General features: G+C 46.5%; 1 protein-coding gene across 1 annotated transcript; it reads right to left on the bottom strand.

The window, feature by feature from the left end:
- Positions 1–3,345: 3,345 nt before the first annotated feature.
- Positions 3,346–13,156, bottom strand: dlec1 (DLEC1 cilia and flagella associated protein). The gene is made up of 38 exons (XM_068748249.1): positions 13,073–13,156; positions 12,824–12,964; positions 12,586–12,742; positions 12,374–12,487; positions 12,111–12,280; positions 11,680–11,903; positions 11,180–11,264; positions 10,964–11,051; positions 10,566–10,739; positions 10,347–10,483; positions 10,150–10,242; positions 9,990–10,080; positions 9,743–9,905; positions 9,306–9,498; positions 9,140–9,216; positions 8,848–9,010; positions 8,650–8,743; positions 8,379–8,509; positions 8,138–8,287; positions 7,699–7,829; positions 7,389–7,539; positions 7,138–7,263; positions 6,938–7,050; positions 6,670–6,852; positions 6,502–6,569; positions 6,272–6,423; positions 6,042–6,157; positions 5,882–5,952; positions 5,509–5,732; positions 5,245–5,373; positions 5,036–5,158; positions 4,849–4,943; positions 4,618–4,702; positions 4,323–4,514; positions 4,083–4,235; positions 3,864–4,014; positions 3,588–3,705; positions 3,346–3,493 (listed from the first exon to the last, which is right to left on the bottom strand). The coding sequence occupies exons 1-38, from the start codon at positions 13,154–13,156 to the stop codon at positions 3,346–3,348; spliced, it is 5,058 nt and encodes a 1,685-aa protein (XP_068604350.1).
- Between the last annotated feature and the right edge of the window lie 1,823 nt (positions 13,157–14,979).

Below are 14,979 nucleotides of genomic sequence, written 5' to 3'. Positions count from 1 at the left end.
CAGAGTGGCTTCAGTCGAGCATTCTGTCTACCCACAAAGCTGCGACTGACGCGATGAAGGCTGCAAAGATTTGCTTCTTCTGTCCCATTCCACAGGGAACCGAAGGGCTTTTTTTGCAGCGTTTTCTTGATTCAAGCTCTACAAACACTTGCTCTAAACATTTCCCATCATGCAATCTGAGGAAACTCTAATCTCTGCATGTCTCTTTTTTTCTCAAAATTGGAATCGTTTGCAAAACACTCTGCTGACTGTCTCGTGATTCACATCGGTATTATGTCTAATCTCGAGCAAAGAAGGAATGAAAAAAAACTTGTTTTGCTCTTTAGTGTAACCAGGCAACGTCCAAAAGAGGCCCTCGAGGGACGATAAGCCATATTAAAGAGAGTCGCAGCTTCTCTGGTCAATGGTCATCTGAGAGGGAAGGGGTAGTCGTCACCCTGATTGAGACGCTTGGGGAGGTCTCAAGAAGCAAGTCAGTGTGACTCTGCGGCTTCTACTTGCCACTTTGGCTACTCCACCATCAGGCTAGCTCGCCTTTAAAGCGATTTCAGAGCCCTAAGGGCAAACTCGTCCATCAGTTTGCTGCGTTAGACTCCTGGCGAGTTCACTTTGATGCGGATATGGAAAAGGCCTCATTAAAATCTAATATGACAGATTCCTTCGGAAGGTCCCGACAATGCAGGAATATGTGTTGGGGCTGCGGATGCAACTCCTCAACGCTCATCACTGCTTTTTTTTTTTTTACCACAATGAAAGGCCTCGGCGTGGAAGAAAGCAAAAAAAAAAAAAGCTTTTAAAAGGAAAGATCCAATTAAAACAGACCACTTTGAAACACTGGCGGCCAAAAGACTGACAGCAGGGGGGGGGGGGGGGGGGGTATAATTAATCAAATTTACTCTTCCCCCCCCCCCCCCCAACTCTCCTGGACTCTCCTACCTTGTTATCTGCACGTCTTCATGTTCTGCTTGTTGCTTGAAGGCTTTATGGAAATCGATTCTTCGGCGAATACGTGAATTGTCAGACGGGGGGAAAAAAAAAATCCCCCAAAAAATTGCAGAGCAAAATCTTCCCCCTAAAAATTTAGTGCGCTGATATCCGGAAACTGTCAGCGGAGACGCGCAGAAATCTCAAACTGTGTTCAGGCGGGCCGGATCTTCTTCTACCGGGCTGCGGAGTCCTCGAGCTGCGTCTCACAGAGAGGAAGGCAACGCCGCAATGGTTGTCGTGTTTACGAGTAAAGTTTTCTCACCCTGCTCTTGTTCTTGTCTCCACACGCACTAGAGAAGCGAGCCGAGTTTCTCCCTGGAGCTCATCAACAACGACAGCTACAGGAAGTTGGTGACGCTCTCCGGTGGTGCGTTTCCACGGCAGCGGCGTAAGAAAAAACCAGGAGAGAGTTTGCCGCCCCCTGGTGGACACCTGAGGACGTGCAACATGTGCGCAGAAAAATGAGGGAGCGTAATTCATGAACTGTTTAGTTTAGTTTATTGTTTGTTTCAAACAGAATAAAAATTAAATACAATAAATAATACCTTTTCGTGTACAAGAAACCATATTTCTTCAAAAAAAAAAACAATAAATGTGTCCAAAACAAAACACCAAATGTCATGTACACAAGAAATAGCAAATAATTCCTCATATAGTGCTTGAAAAGGAGTGAGAAGAATATAACTTATTAAAACCCACCCCCATTATACAAAAAAGATTTCAAATCTATTGGACTTCTAATAATGTAAAAAGAATAAAAAAGAAATAATTTAGAAACATTTATATATAGCACAGATTACTAAATAACTAGAGCAGCTTCACCGCATGTGTGAAAAGATCAGTTTGCCAAAAACTAATAACAGGCACAAAAACATAACCAAGTACCATCTCCAATTATTTGCACAGTGGAGCATCAGAGTACCAAGCGTTCCTCTCACCTCAGCTTCAGGGTCGCTCTTTTCAAGATTAGTTCCACGTTGCTCGTCTTTTGTTGTGATCAGACATGCCCTTGCCCTGTGTGTACGACAGCCTGAGTGCAATGAATATCAATTGTGAATTTGCATCCCTCAGTGGATTTGCAATGCTGAACTGTGCTGTAGACGAACATCACAGGCAGCTGTTGGATGTGTTTGGATGTGTGCGCCTCTTTTGGATTTTGTTGTTGTTGTTTTTTTGCAGCATCACTTTTCAGTATTACTGAGAGATTTGAGGTCTCCTGCAGTCGCTTAAATTATGGAAATGCTTTTTTCCACATTGTGTAACTGAATACAAAAGATGACGCATGGGTGGATATTATTCATGTCTTATAGATCAAGGACAATTCATCACACAACAGCGCTGACCAGATGTCATGTCATAAATTCTCATTTGTTCTTGGTGCACAATGTTGCTACATTTGCAAACGTGAGGATCATCTTTTGCAGTTTGAAATAATGACGTTCACATACGACACATTGTGCCAACAAAAAAGTCCTGCATCCCTGAAGAGGTCAGAGGAGGCAGAGTTATTATCAAAGTGTAAAATATTTATTCAAGAAATTCAAAATGTTTAAACAAAGGAAAATAGAACCAAAAACATCCCATTGATGAGGTTACTCTCTTCCAGAGACCCAAGATGATGTAGCTCAAGATAAAAGACAGAGAAGATGCAAAGATCTCCTTCACACAAAGAGCCACAGCAGACTTTACCTTCCTGCAGTACTAGTGCAAGATTATAAGTGTATGTTAAAGCACTACTTGCGTAAATTGTTGCTTTGGGCTCCCCCCCCCCCCCCCCCCCACTATATTTATGCTTTGTAAAAAAAAAAAGGTCTTGAGGAAAAATCCATTTTCTGCTCGGGGTGACCCTCAGCTGATATCGACTAGTCGGAAATCAATAAGGCCTTTTGGCAGCCATGTCAAAAAGTGAAAAATACCAGAGAAGTGATTTCTATTTCCAGATCAAACGTTACTGCCAATGTTGAATTTCCTGTGGGCAAAAACTGAGATTCCCTGTGGGGGGGATGGGTGGTCCCAAGAGGAGAACGTTGGCTCCAGGTCATCACATCAGCTACACATCAGGTGATAACGGCTCAGCGAGTTCAAACACAGAGCAGCCAGAGTCTGATAAAAGCTGCAGAGCGGCCGGTCATTTATTAGAGATTGGAGATTATTAGAGAGGCGATGCAACAATGATCCTCAGATCAAACTGGCTCTCCTGTCTCCTGGAGTTTAACACTGAAAACTATTCCTTAAATTATTAATTGTACCTGTGTATGTAGGTAAATAAATTAACAGGGACCTGACATATTATTCTTTATATTTATTTGCCTATCATACATAAAAGGACAACAAATGAGTTTATTGAAGGACAGCAGGTTACATATCAGGCGGTGGCTGTGATGTTATCAGGACATCAGACGTGTACGCTTCATCAAAGGATCCTGTTCCCTGGAGTTTCAGAGTGAGAGGAGTCTTCACCAGAGGAGACCGGATCACCGCCGTGGCCCTGAACTCCCTGTCCCCACTGCAACACATATGAGACAAGCCTAATCAGTTGTCTTATATTAAGATCCCTGTGTAGACACTAATAGCGGTTTTGCTATGTGCGCTCTGGTTACGTAGGAGTGAAGCGGATCTGAAGGCATTGGCTGCAGCTGGTGACGTTTAGCTCCTTGGACCTGAGAAGCCCGGAGTCCGGAGTCATTCTGAACACATGGGAGTCTCCTTCAATCGGGTCTACGAAATGACAAATGTACAGTATGTGATTCCAAATAACAGCATATAGGGGGAAAACATTCCAACTTGTGCAGCCAATTAGTGCATAAATGAAGAACTAAATCTCTGGAGTCACTGTCTGAGCACTGGAGTGAACGTGGATGTAGCTGAGTTCTAACCTATCAGTGATTTCCAGTAGGTGTGGGCTCCTTCGCTGCAGAGGCTAACCTCCTTTGTCTGTGTCTCTCCCACATAGCAGAACCCAAAGTGGATGCTGTCAGTGGACAGGTGGACAGTGGGAAGATCCAAATCTGCCTGAAGAGACACCGTCTGCCCAAAGCAGAGGGGCCGTTAGATATGTTTTAGTTACCTCTGAATTTTCAGAGACAGTCTCTAACCTGCAGGCTGTTGTTGCTGTAGTGAATCAGGAGGTTTCGCTGGAACCTCATCTTCCTCCGCCCCCCGGCGCCGTGGATCAGCATCCCTCCAGGAGGGACCTCCTCGTCTGCATAATCCAGAAGGGACATGGAGCAGTGGAAGGCCACCTTCACCTGGTCAACACAGGAGGAAATGTACGATAAATGACCTTACTTCAGATTAAATTATGTATCGACATCATAAATGAGCCAGAACTTGACCTGGATGCTGCGCTGTGGCTGCAGCCTCAGAGGCTGGCCTTCGCCAGTAGGTGGATGGCTGGAGTTGCTGGTTCGAGGCTGAGGCTTAAGCACTAAGAATGGAGGCGGAGTCCCCAGTCTGAAGTATAGGGGCATCTCTAAGGTGTTTTTCAGCTGAAGCGTCTGGGTTACGTCAAATTCTCGAACTACCAGCTACAAAGCGAAACAATCGGAAAACAACCACGATCAATCAGAGACACCGTACACGATCAGCACCTCATGCAAACACTTATTATTGCAGATTTCTGACACCGACCGACTCTGCGTCTCCCTTCAGTAAATCACCAGCTGAGGCACGAAACTTCAGCACCTCCTCTTCCTCCTCCATCTGCACAAACAGCCTGCAGCAACAGGGAGGGAGGGACATATGAAACCTAATTGGACCATGTCTGAGCTCTTCGGGTCCAACCGTAGCTAATTTTAGGAAAAAACATTTTGTTTAATGCATTAAATTTGAGATATAAATATTATGATTGGAATTTCTTACGCTGCCGGCTTCACGACTGCAAGTAAATTCAGTCTGACAGGCTCCAAATCCAAACCCTGAGCTCTTCCAACTTTCCCAGGGACACACGCAGCCATCTGCAAAACATCCAATGCAATAACACGATTGCTATTATTTAAATTAAACAATTTCAATTTTAAAGGACTTAAAATTGAAATATCAGTTTCACCTTAGAGTCTAAGCTCAGGAAGCCCAGAGCCAAACCCACACATCTGGATTCACAAACCGACCCGGAAAGAGTCAAAGGAGTGAAAGACACGTGGATTGTGCCGCTGCCTTTTGCTGGGATCACCTTTAGATACAAAGCAGATACATATGGATTTGTTTCGCTAAAGTGAGGATTTAAGTGCCAAAGGGATGCAAATCTAAGCAACATACTATCTGCTGAGGTGTGATGCAGTATGGGTAATCAGAGAGGTTGCCCATGTGGGGTCTGACATGGACAGAGAAGAGTTTTCTCCTCTCCTCTTCCTCACAGACACCCACGGATATATATTCCTCCCCATCCTGAAAGGAAAGGATAAAATTCATAATTTTTTGCATGATTAAACTTCCTGGCATTGAAAAGCTTGAGAATTTCCAAGAGACTTAAATGTTTATTTCTGTTGTTCTGAATCCGAATTGAGATATAAATGGACTCACTGTCCGGCTTTGGAGGGAGGAGCTCGTCCCCTCCGAGTCCGGAGTCTCATTTCTTTCCCATCTTTCCGTTTGGATGCTTCCATCAGAAATCCTCAAAGCTCCACTCGTCACCTCGTTTCCATCTGCATCTTTGATCGGGAAGGCCTCCCCGTACGCCACCAACACATCCACCAGTTTACGGTCACCAGGATCCACATTGTATGTTCCCCAGTCGGCGCGAATATCTGGCAGCGTATAAATATTCAGATTAGCTTTCACAAAGGGGAGCTAGTTTTGGTTTCCAACCCCTGCAAAAGACTGAAGCGGCAACCAGGGGAGAATCAGAAGTCGAAAACAACCTTTTCATTTTAATTGTCTTCCTGATTATACGCACCAAACATGGTGGGATTGTTGATCCGAAGAGAACGAGACACTGTGTCACCTCCGGATAAATGAGTCCCAAACCTGACGATGCAAACGGTGGATGTCAAATGCCGTGAAATAAAAAAGCAATGATGGCAGATTAAACTGGAGAAAAGGACGTTGGAACAGACTGAATGTCCGGTCCCTGGTTCTGCCTGTCTGGATGCTGGCCTGTCATCTGGAAATAGAGAGGACAACCTTTCACTGTCATCTGCATGGGAATGAACGTGGCCTCGAGCTCCCCCACCTGTGGGAGGAAAGAATTACATTTCAATAGTCATTCATCAGTGAAATTCAGAGAATGGATGTGTGAAAACTGAGGCTTGTTATCTGAATCCTGCTGGAGAAGGTATCGCCATACTTTGCACACGAGGCGATCTCTGTATTCCCCCCACATGTCATTGTAGGCGGTGACCTCCACGGTCTGGGTCTCAAACGGCCCCAGCATCCCGGTGTCTGGCGAGACGGAGAAAGCTGCGCCTTTTCCACCAGCCAACAGGCTGCTCACAAAATCTGCCGACAGATACGGGAAAAGGAGTCAGAAAACGTTACACCACTAATTTGCTCACGTTTAAACGTCTGCACGCTTACCCTCGTGTGCTTTGTCCTCAACCTTCTTAGCTTGGACCGAGTGAAGCGGTTTCCTGACGTACCCGGATCTGCAATTTGAAATGCAGTTGGTGTCACATCTGCAGCGGCGGCAAAGTCATTCTTTGATCCATTATTCATGGCAGTTGGTGAATACGAGCTCCCTCTTACCCTGTCTCTGACGGGCTATTTGCCTGTGAGGCACGGCAAGAGAAATACTCTGCCTCTATGGCGAACGCGGCAGGGATGGCGGTTTGATTGGTCATCAATAACTGGTTTGTAACAGCTCTCTTCAACGTGGCCTCTCCAAAGTCAAGCAGCAGCGTTGAGGAGGTTGCGTCGTCTGGAGAGGAGCTGAAATCAGAGGGCCCAGTTGTGATAATACATCTGGGTATGTTTGATTAGTGCAGCTGGTCGGTGCTGAATCAAAGGTTACCGCCGGTCACTGGGAAGCGAGTAGGACACGCTAAGATTCTTCGCTTTGGACGCAATGATGTGAAGAGCAACAGGCAAGTTCGTCTCCTGGACCTCGCAGAGAGCAGCCACTTCAGTCTCCAGCTGGACAAAAGGAAACAGAATCGATGCATCTTTTAGCTGCACTCTTCACTTTACCCGGTGACTTCCTGGTGTCTTAATAACTGCACTCACATCTGTGTGAGAGGTAAAGTTAACTGTGACCTCCAGGCCGGCGTTCGGCCCCAAAGATCCACAGGAGGGGTGGAAACTGGCCGAGCACAGCTCAGCGTGTCGACCCTGAAGCTGAGGCTGATGGGCAGAACACAAAAAACACACACGACACACTCGAACTGATAGTATAGTGCAAGCGACCCGATGATGCACCGCGGACACGATGGCAGGAATGTTCATACAAAAAAGTGACACGGACGTACCGTCCAGCTGAAGCGTGCGGGCAGCAGGGTCTGGTTAAAGAGAGTGACGGTTGCCTTTGCGGGAATTCCGACGTAGAGGTCAGAGAAGAGCAGCTCACAGTTTAGCAGACACACCTGAGGAGACTGCACATCCGCGTGTACCGACAGGTGACTGGAACAAATACACAGCTGGTGTCACACCTCGACAGCAGGAACCCTCACTGAGGACAATCACTGTTTGATGTGAGCGCCAGCTGCCCTTAAGACGAGGATTATACAAGAAAAGCTTGAAATCGAGGCGTGAAAACTTCCAAGAAAAGGCCATCCTCACCATCCTGTCCCATCCTGCACTGTCAGCTCCAGCTCCGCTTCATACTGCTGGCAAAAATGTGGCTTGAATAGAACATCCACACTGCAGGAGGCCAGGGGGGGCAACACACCTCTGCAGGGCTCCACCGAGATCTGAGCAACAGAGATTTGCAAAAAAAAAAAAAAACGTGTCTGCGTGGGTTCTCCCCGGGTTCTCCGGCTTCCTCCAGCCACCAAAAACATGCAAATCGGGTGCCCATAGGTGTGAGAGTGTGTGTGAATGTGTGTCTGTGTGTGTGTGGGGCCCTGTGATGAACTGGCGGCTTGTCCAGGGTGTGCCCGGCCTCTCGGCCGTTGACTGCTGGGAGAGGCTCCAGCACGACCCGGTAACGGACAAAACGGTTCAGGGAGATGAGCGAACGAATGAAACGCAGGTGCTAAATTGCTTCACTGAGTAACACCTGTGCGTCTTTACGGTCCTCCCTCTCCTTCAGGGCCCAGGAGGCCTCCAGCTGGGTGGCGTTGGTGAGGAGCAGCGAGGTCTGCGGTCGTTCTCCAAGCTTCACCAGCCCGAAGTCCACACTGGGCTCGCTGAGGGTCACCACGGGGCCCTATCGGCAGTCACACGACGGTTCACACAGAGTGTCACAGCAGCAAACCCCTAACGAGGAAGGGTCAGGTGTGCGAGGACGTTTTTCTCACCTTGAACGAGACTTCCAGGGCCAAAGTGACAGGCTGGTGAGCGTGCTCTATGGAGCAATCCAGAGTGGTGACGAGCCTCTCTGGCTTCACTCCGGTGACAAGCAGGTCGAAATCAAAGCACTCGTTCTCCTCTGGGATAAGTCAATCAATACCGAGCCGTGAAAATGAAACGAATCGCACTTCGCAATTTATAAAGCGCAAATTCCAATGGATGCATTTAAAGGAGGGCGTTTATTCTTGCGTTATCGGACTATCGTGCTGTGTGACACACCTATCCTTCCAGTAGCGGGCACTACTTCTATTATGTGGCTGCTGCTGCTTCGCTCCCAGTTGAAAGCGATGCCTGTTTTACTGTGATTCCACATCTGATAAACACACAAGACGAAGGAACACCGTGAATCGCTGTAACTGGGATTCGACGGGAATCAGCCACTTACAGTTAACGTGAGAGTCGTGTGGCTTCGATCACCTTGAAATGTCTGCGGGTGGTTGTGCAAATATAAATGTCTCCAGGGATAACAACAGCATAGGGCTCCAGCAGGACTTGGTGCGGCTGTGTTGACCCTTTGACCTCTATCTCCATGGCAATGACATCGCTCACCGTGGATCCAGGGCGCAGGGGCTGCTGGATGCTAAATTTCCACACACAGAGATCCTAATGATGTGAAGAGTTTCTTTTTTTTTTCCAGAATGGCAGATTTGCATGCTAATATTTATCTTAAACACTTCTATAACTGAACACACAGTCACAGGAACTTTACCCAGTGTCACTGGGCTCTGGTGGCAGCTGGGGTACGTCCCTCAGGACTAAGTGGCAGACACTGTGGTAATCCTTCAACTTAAGAAAACATATGAAACAAACATCAATTAATAAAACGCTGCTTTTCGGCTATCAGACTTAGAATAGCTTGTCTCCTTTTTCGGTACCTCTTCAGGACAGAAGGTGAACAGAAACTCTTGTTCCTGACAGGGAGCCAGAACCCCTGTTAGGGGGCTGACACGGAAAGCATCATCTGTGACCAGGTGGAACTGGATATGGGAAGGCTCTGGGACTTCCCAAGGAAGCAGAGGGCGCAGGTTGGGCTTCATTATCTGCCAGTGGAAAGGCAGCTCCAAGTGGCTGCAAACCCCATGGAGACAGGATGTCAGAGATTCATGATCCCTTAAAAGGAAAATAATCTGCACAGAAGCTATTATTTTTAATTTTGCGAATACAGAAACACGCCGGGCAAAATTCCAGCGCTTCAGTTTAAGAGCCGTCTCTCGACTGACTGAGCTGCTGTCGCTGTGAGGCATAAAATCATAAAATCATAAATTGCTATTTAATGCTTCCCCACGATTGCATTCGAAGGGGAGAGACGTACACGTTGTTCCTAATGATGATTTTCCTCTGTTGTTCAGAACGAGGGTTACACGGGCCGAAGCTGACAAAGTGCTCTGCCGTGAGGTCACGCGTCTCTCGCACCGCAGGAGGCTCCGGCGTCCCAGATACCGACACAAGCTCGAGCGCAATCAGCTGGCCCTCGCCTGGGAAACAACACGTCACACAAGAGACAGGCCTAAAAGGCGTACCGTCTCAGAAACATTTCTGATCGCTCAAGAAAGATTCACCTTTGACGGAAATGTCCTTCACCTGGCATTTGTCGCACACCACGGTGAAAACGTGGCCGCTCTTCTCAGCGGTGGTGGGGAAGAAAACCACCTGTAAACACAGAAGGGATATGCAAATGTCTTCATCATTTCTTTACATTTACCGGCATCTTATCCTCACCTCCACCACAGTGGCCTCTCCTGGCTGCAGGAGAAAAAGAGACGGGCTCACAGCGAAGGGCGGCTCCTCAGAGTAGTGAGTTCTTGCTAGAGACTATATATATATATAAAAAAAAGAAAGAAAGACTGATAACCTTTCATGCACATGCTTGATGACTACACTTTGTACTGTGTGTTTACGTGTCGGAGATTGTTTACCCTGAAGTTTGACGCTGGCCACTGGTTTTTCGGGATGATGAGGAAGGTCCCACTGCTGAGCCCGACGTTTTTGCACGAGAACTCAACAAACTTTACTCCTCCGACCAGACAACAGCCACAGTCCAGGACTCTCGGTACTGTAGCAGATTAGCATATCGATGACCTCATGACGTGAGAACGGCTACAATCTTAAGGTTGGCAGATTTAAAGGAGACTCACACGTGAGCACTGGAGGGGGTCGTTTCGCCACAATGGACACCACCAGCGGCTCTTCGGCCTGAGTCTCCACTACAATGAAGTCCTCATAGTCCCCCAGGGAGTCTGGAGCGAAGCGGACCGTGTATTTACAGCTCATCCCCGGGGCAACGACACCACCCTCGCCGGGGAATCTCCCTGGGAAGCATCTGAAGATCAGCCCCTTCTCTCATCACTGTCGCGTCCGTGTTTTTCCACCCTGTACTGCTGTGTTTGATGCAGTAGGAGATGCTGGTGTGCATTTAAGAGCTGCATGACTGCTCCTCAAAACATTCTTTTTGATACAATCACTTTCTTGTTTGCTGCCAACAGGGGAAATGATACAGTTGCATGAGCCAATCGGAATAAAGGGAATAGCTCACCCAGGCCAATCGAGAAGTAAGGAGTGGTAGGAGGGATGACTCGGACCTGGCGGCTTGCAGAAGTCAAGTTTTTCAGCTGCATTGTTGTCTGAAGTAGGCCGGGATGCGTTACGACATATCATTTCAAACACTGAGCACTCTTTGATGATGAGTTGCGGGTTTTTTTCCTTTGTAATGATGAGTATAAATCACACGTCTGACACCTCTGAAGCGTACCTCGTAAACCTGTCCCTTGCTGTAGTCGGCGAAAACCACCACCGAAGGATCGGCGAGGAAAACCGGAGCGGGTTCCTCAGCGGCGCTTTCAGAGAGGAAGGGCACAAGAACACAAACATGATTATTCTGTCTGGATCTCCTGTAATATTTACGTTGTGTCATTTCAAGTCAGTCAGTCTGCAATGCAAACATGACCGTGTGCAACCCAAGAAAGATTTGATTAAGAATGTAATAAGACAGTAAGGCGGAATAAAAAGGTTGGTCCTGAAATTACTTTTTACATGTGGGAAAATTAAATCTATTTAAAGTGTTTCGCGCTCCAGATTTAATTATCTATATGGGACTATCGTGTATTTTTGAGGATGCAGAGGGTGACGGCTCACTCTGGCTCAGATTCGTGAAGTAATAAAGCACATGTAACACAGTAACTCACTTGGAAAGACAAAGAATACGATCGAGACGCTACTTTCATATGTGGCGTTTACTGTGAAATAATGAACCGGGCCTTTATTCTCACACGACACCTTTGCTCCGCCTTCCCCACTCTGGTTCGCAGTCGGATGAGGGACGTGCCGCCCTGCTGCGCATCTGGAGGAAGGAAGCGAGGATTGCGTAGGAAGCCGTGTCGGTCTTTCAGCCTCTGAAGGTATTCCCGTCCCTCTGCCCGATCCTTTGTGCTCGGCTCATCCTTCCACTTTAGTCTGGATTTGGTCTGGTGCAGCTGCTGAAACAGATTTTAGTGATGCTTTCTAATAACAATTTATAATATTTTAACATATATTATGTTCTGTTTTAATCCCTGTTGTCTCATTTTGTAGTTTCTTTCGTCTTTGGCTTCACAAAACGGATTGCGGACATTCTTTTTTTTTTAATTCTATATCTGAAAAAGACACAAAATAAATCCATGTATTCTGAGCATCAGATTCCTCACCTCACTCTGAGTTGTCTTCCGCTTTGGGGTATCTGAGCTGGATTCCAAGGTCAAGCTGAGATCTGACTCATTCCTTTCTGGACCGGGGATCGGCGTGTAACCGTCATCCTGAGGCCCCCTCGACGCACGCATGGAGTAGGCGACGGTGGGTTTGTTGGGATTGTATTTCACTGACAGGAAAAAGAAATAACGTGACCGAAATATTGACCCACGGCACACCGTTCATTAAACATTCAAGACGATTCACGGAGAGCAGAATGTACTTGCGGCTGGCGCTTGCTCTGGTGGTTTGTGTGCCGTTAAGTAATCCCGCGGGGAAATCAGGTCGTTCATTCTGAGGAGATCACTGTCCGCACACCAGGAAAAGGCTGATTTGACTGAAAATACACAGCAGAGACGCAATAAAAGAACAGTGTAGCATCCCTGGTGTGAGTGACTTACAACATTTACACATCGATCCCTGTTTCCAGCTCACCTGGAAGGAGGCCCGGCTGATCACAGCGCTCCCCCATCATGTCTCTCTTCCTTTCGTAGGCCTGGCGCTCTGTTTCTTCAGCCCGAGCTCTGGCCTGGATTATATGATTCTCCAACATGTCAGCCTCTCTCACGCGCTGGCGGTATTCAAAATGAGCCTGAATGATCGAACAGAATCATTCAGATTCACGAGGCAGATTTGGCACGCAATGCATTCCTGCGTTCCTCTTAGCAGTTACCTGCTGAAGCTCTTCCACGTGTCTGTTATGGTAGCGGCTCCGTCCTTTGTCCGTCTTGATGAGGTTGGACAAAGTGTCTTCGCCAGTGACGTCTTTGGTATAAAGTTCTTTGAATGTGCTCCCGAACACATGAGAAATATCCTATAGGAGAAAGAGGTTTTTAAAATGCGATGATAATCACCTTCACGTTTACATGATGGAGTCGAATGTTGTTGTAATAACACCTGTTGACCAGCAGGTGTTCATTACCTGTGATTTTAATGACGCCGGTCTGTGACGAGTCACGGACGGATCCGACCGCGACGTGTTTCCGGGTTCTGGTTCTCGTAGCATGACACGTCGCTCAAATATTTAGCCAGGTGAAGCTAACAATTCATGCTAAATTTAACCAACAACTAGGTTAACGAGTTGAAGCTAAAAAAAAAAAGTGTTTATAAGTTCAGAAAATCGGAACTAAAGGTCAATTTTGTTGAAGTATTTGGCCGCTCACGCCTCGTCTGCCATGTTTTGTTGTTGTGGTTGTCATAGCGACGGCCGGAGGTATTTCCGCGCTTGGGAACGAGGGGGGCGGGGGGGGGGGGCGTGTCCCGGAAAGGTCAATTGTTAGGGAAAAGAAAACTGCGAAATCTGATTTAAAGATATTCTCTGTTGGATTTTAAATAATAATCTTCAATTTCCTGAGAGTACAGAGCATGAAGAATGAAAATTATTTTGTCTGAAGAAATATCAGACGTGTGGAACGGTATTCACACTCGGTAAAACGATATTTTAAGAGGAGTAAGAATACAACAATAGGGTGCTTTTTTATGCAATAGTCAATCCTTGTTTTGACACATCAGGTCTTTGCCAGCATTTCAATCTTGGGCCTGATTAACACTGAAGGAAGGCGTTAGTGGTTTTATAAACTTTGATTTGAATGCATTTGCACGTTTTTCTATGAATAATGACCTCCTGCACTGACTCAGCCACCGTACGTCATGAGACAACCTGCAGCTAGTTTACTAAACAATCACACCCGCACACTGTCACTGATACAGACAGGCAAATAAGATGTTCTTCATTTTCTCCTTCAGCATGAGGAAGCATTTAAAGGATTATACAATGCAGGAATGCAACGAGGCACTGGAATTACCTGATCGTGAATGTCTGGGTGAATGTTATAACTACTGAAATGGATGTATGGGTGGTTGGGTTTTCTCTAAATTGAAAGGATTCCCACAACAACAACAGCAAAAAACACACACTGACGATCAGCTCCATGGAATGTTCAAGTGGGATTATCAAAGGGCCCGTTGTCGAGCTTACTTTGTAGTCTCGTGCTTTGCCAGACTCTTTTTTTTCTTCTTCTACAAGACTTGCCCCCGTTCATAAGACCGAACAAGCTGGCATAATAAAGTCGCACAAAGAGGGATCTGTCCAAAACCTAATATAGAAGACAACATCATTGCAATGAGTAGAGGCTTGTTGTTCCATTTAAACAAATACTTTTGTTCACCATGTACTACTTCAAAGTAGTAAAGTGAAGAATTCGGTGTCGCTGACAGCAGCAAAAATCCAAGACCCCTTTTATAATTCACATTTGTATTGCCAGAGAGAGCCTTTATTTATCCTTTGTGCATGTGGCACAAAGGATAGAGGGCAAAGGCAAACACACACACCTTGGGCAGTGAATGACAAATGTTTTTATTGCACCTTTATTTAAACAAATCTCAGGCTGAATGAGGCGAAAAGTCAAAATGCATCTTCACAACACTTAAAAGCTCATAAATTAAAAGTTCATTTCCAATCCATGTTGTTAGAATTCAATTCCTAAGTGTGGCATCTGGGTTTTTCAGTGACTTGGTGTTTTTCTTGTCTGACCGGTGTTGCCGTGGGTGTGGACGGAATGGAAAGCACGAATGGGGCTGGCGCTGACTGCGCACTGGTTTTTCGGATCTATCGGGTGTGACGGAGAACAGAGTTTACATTTTTTAATGCGACGAGCAAACTGGTTTCTGTAACCGACACCCACTCTGGACGAGAAAGAGGACTTTTAGCCCCACGCGTGGTGATTTCTGACGCCTGAAATCGCAATGGAGCAAAACAGTCCAGCAGGTAAACTTGGTAAGTGGATCCGTGGGGATGCGCGTTTTTGTTTTTTACTAAATAGCATTTCT

The sequence above is a fragment of the Brachionichthys hirsutus genome, chromosome 14, assembly GCF_040956055.1.
Source record: "Brachionichthys hirsutus isolate HB-005 chromosome 14, CSIRO-AGI_Bhir_v1, whole genome shotgun sequence".
Classification (NCBI taxonomy): domain Eukaryota; kingdom Metazoa; phylum Chordata; class Actinopteri; order Lophiiformes; family Brachionichthyidae; genus Brachionichthys; species Brachionichthys hirsutus.
This window is presented reverse-complemented; position numbering and strand designations above follow the sequence as displayed.

Bases quoted from the DNA above. Each gene is read 5' to 3' on its own strand.
- dlec1 (XM_068748249.1), bottom strand. From the start codon at position 13,156: ATGCTACGAGAACCAGAACCCGGAAACACGTCGCGGTCGGATCCGTCC. The intron at 6,158-6,271 runs GTATGGCGATAC...TTCCTCCCACAG, and splicing joins GAGATCGCCTCGTGTGCAAA to GTGGGGGAGCTCGAGGCCAC. The intron at 5,159-5,244 runs GTATGTTGCTTA...TTGTATCTAAAG, and splicing joins GCATCACACCTCAGCAGATA to GTGATCCCAGCAAAAGGCAG.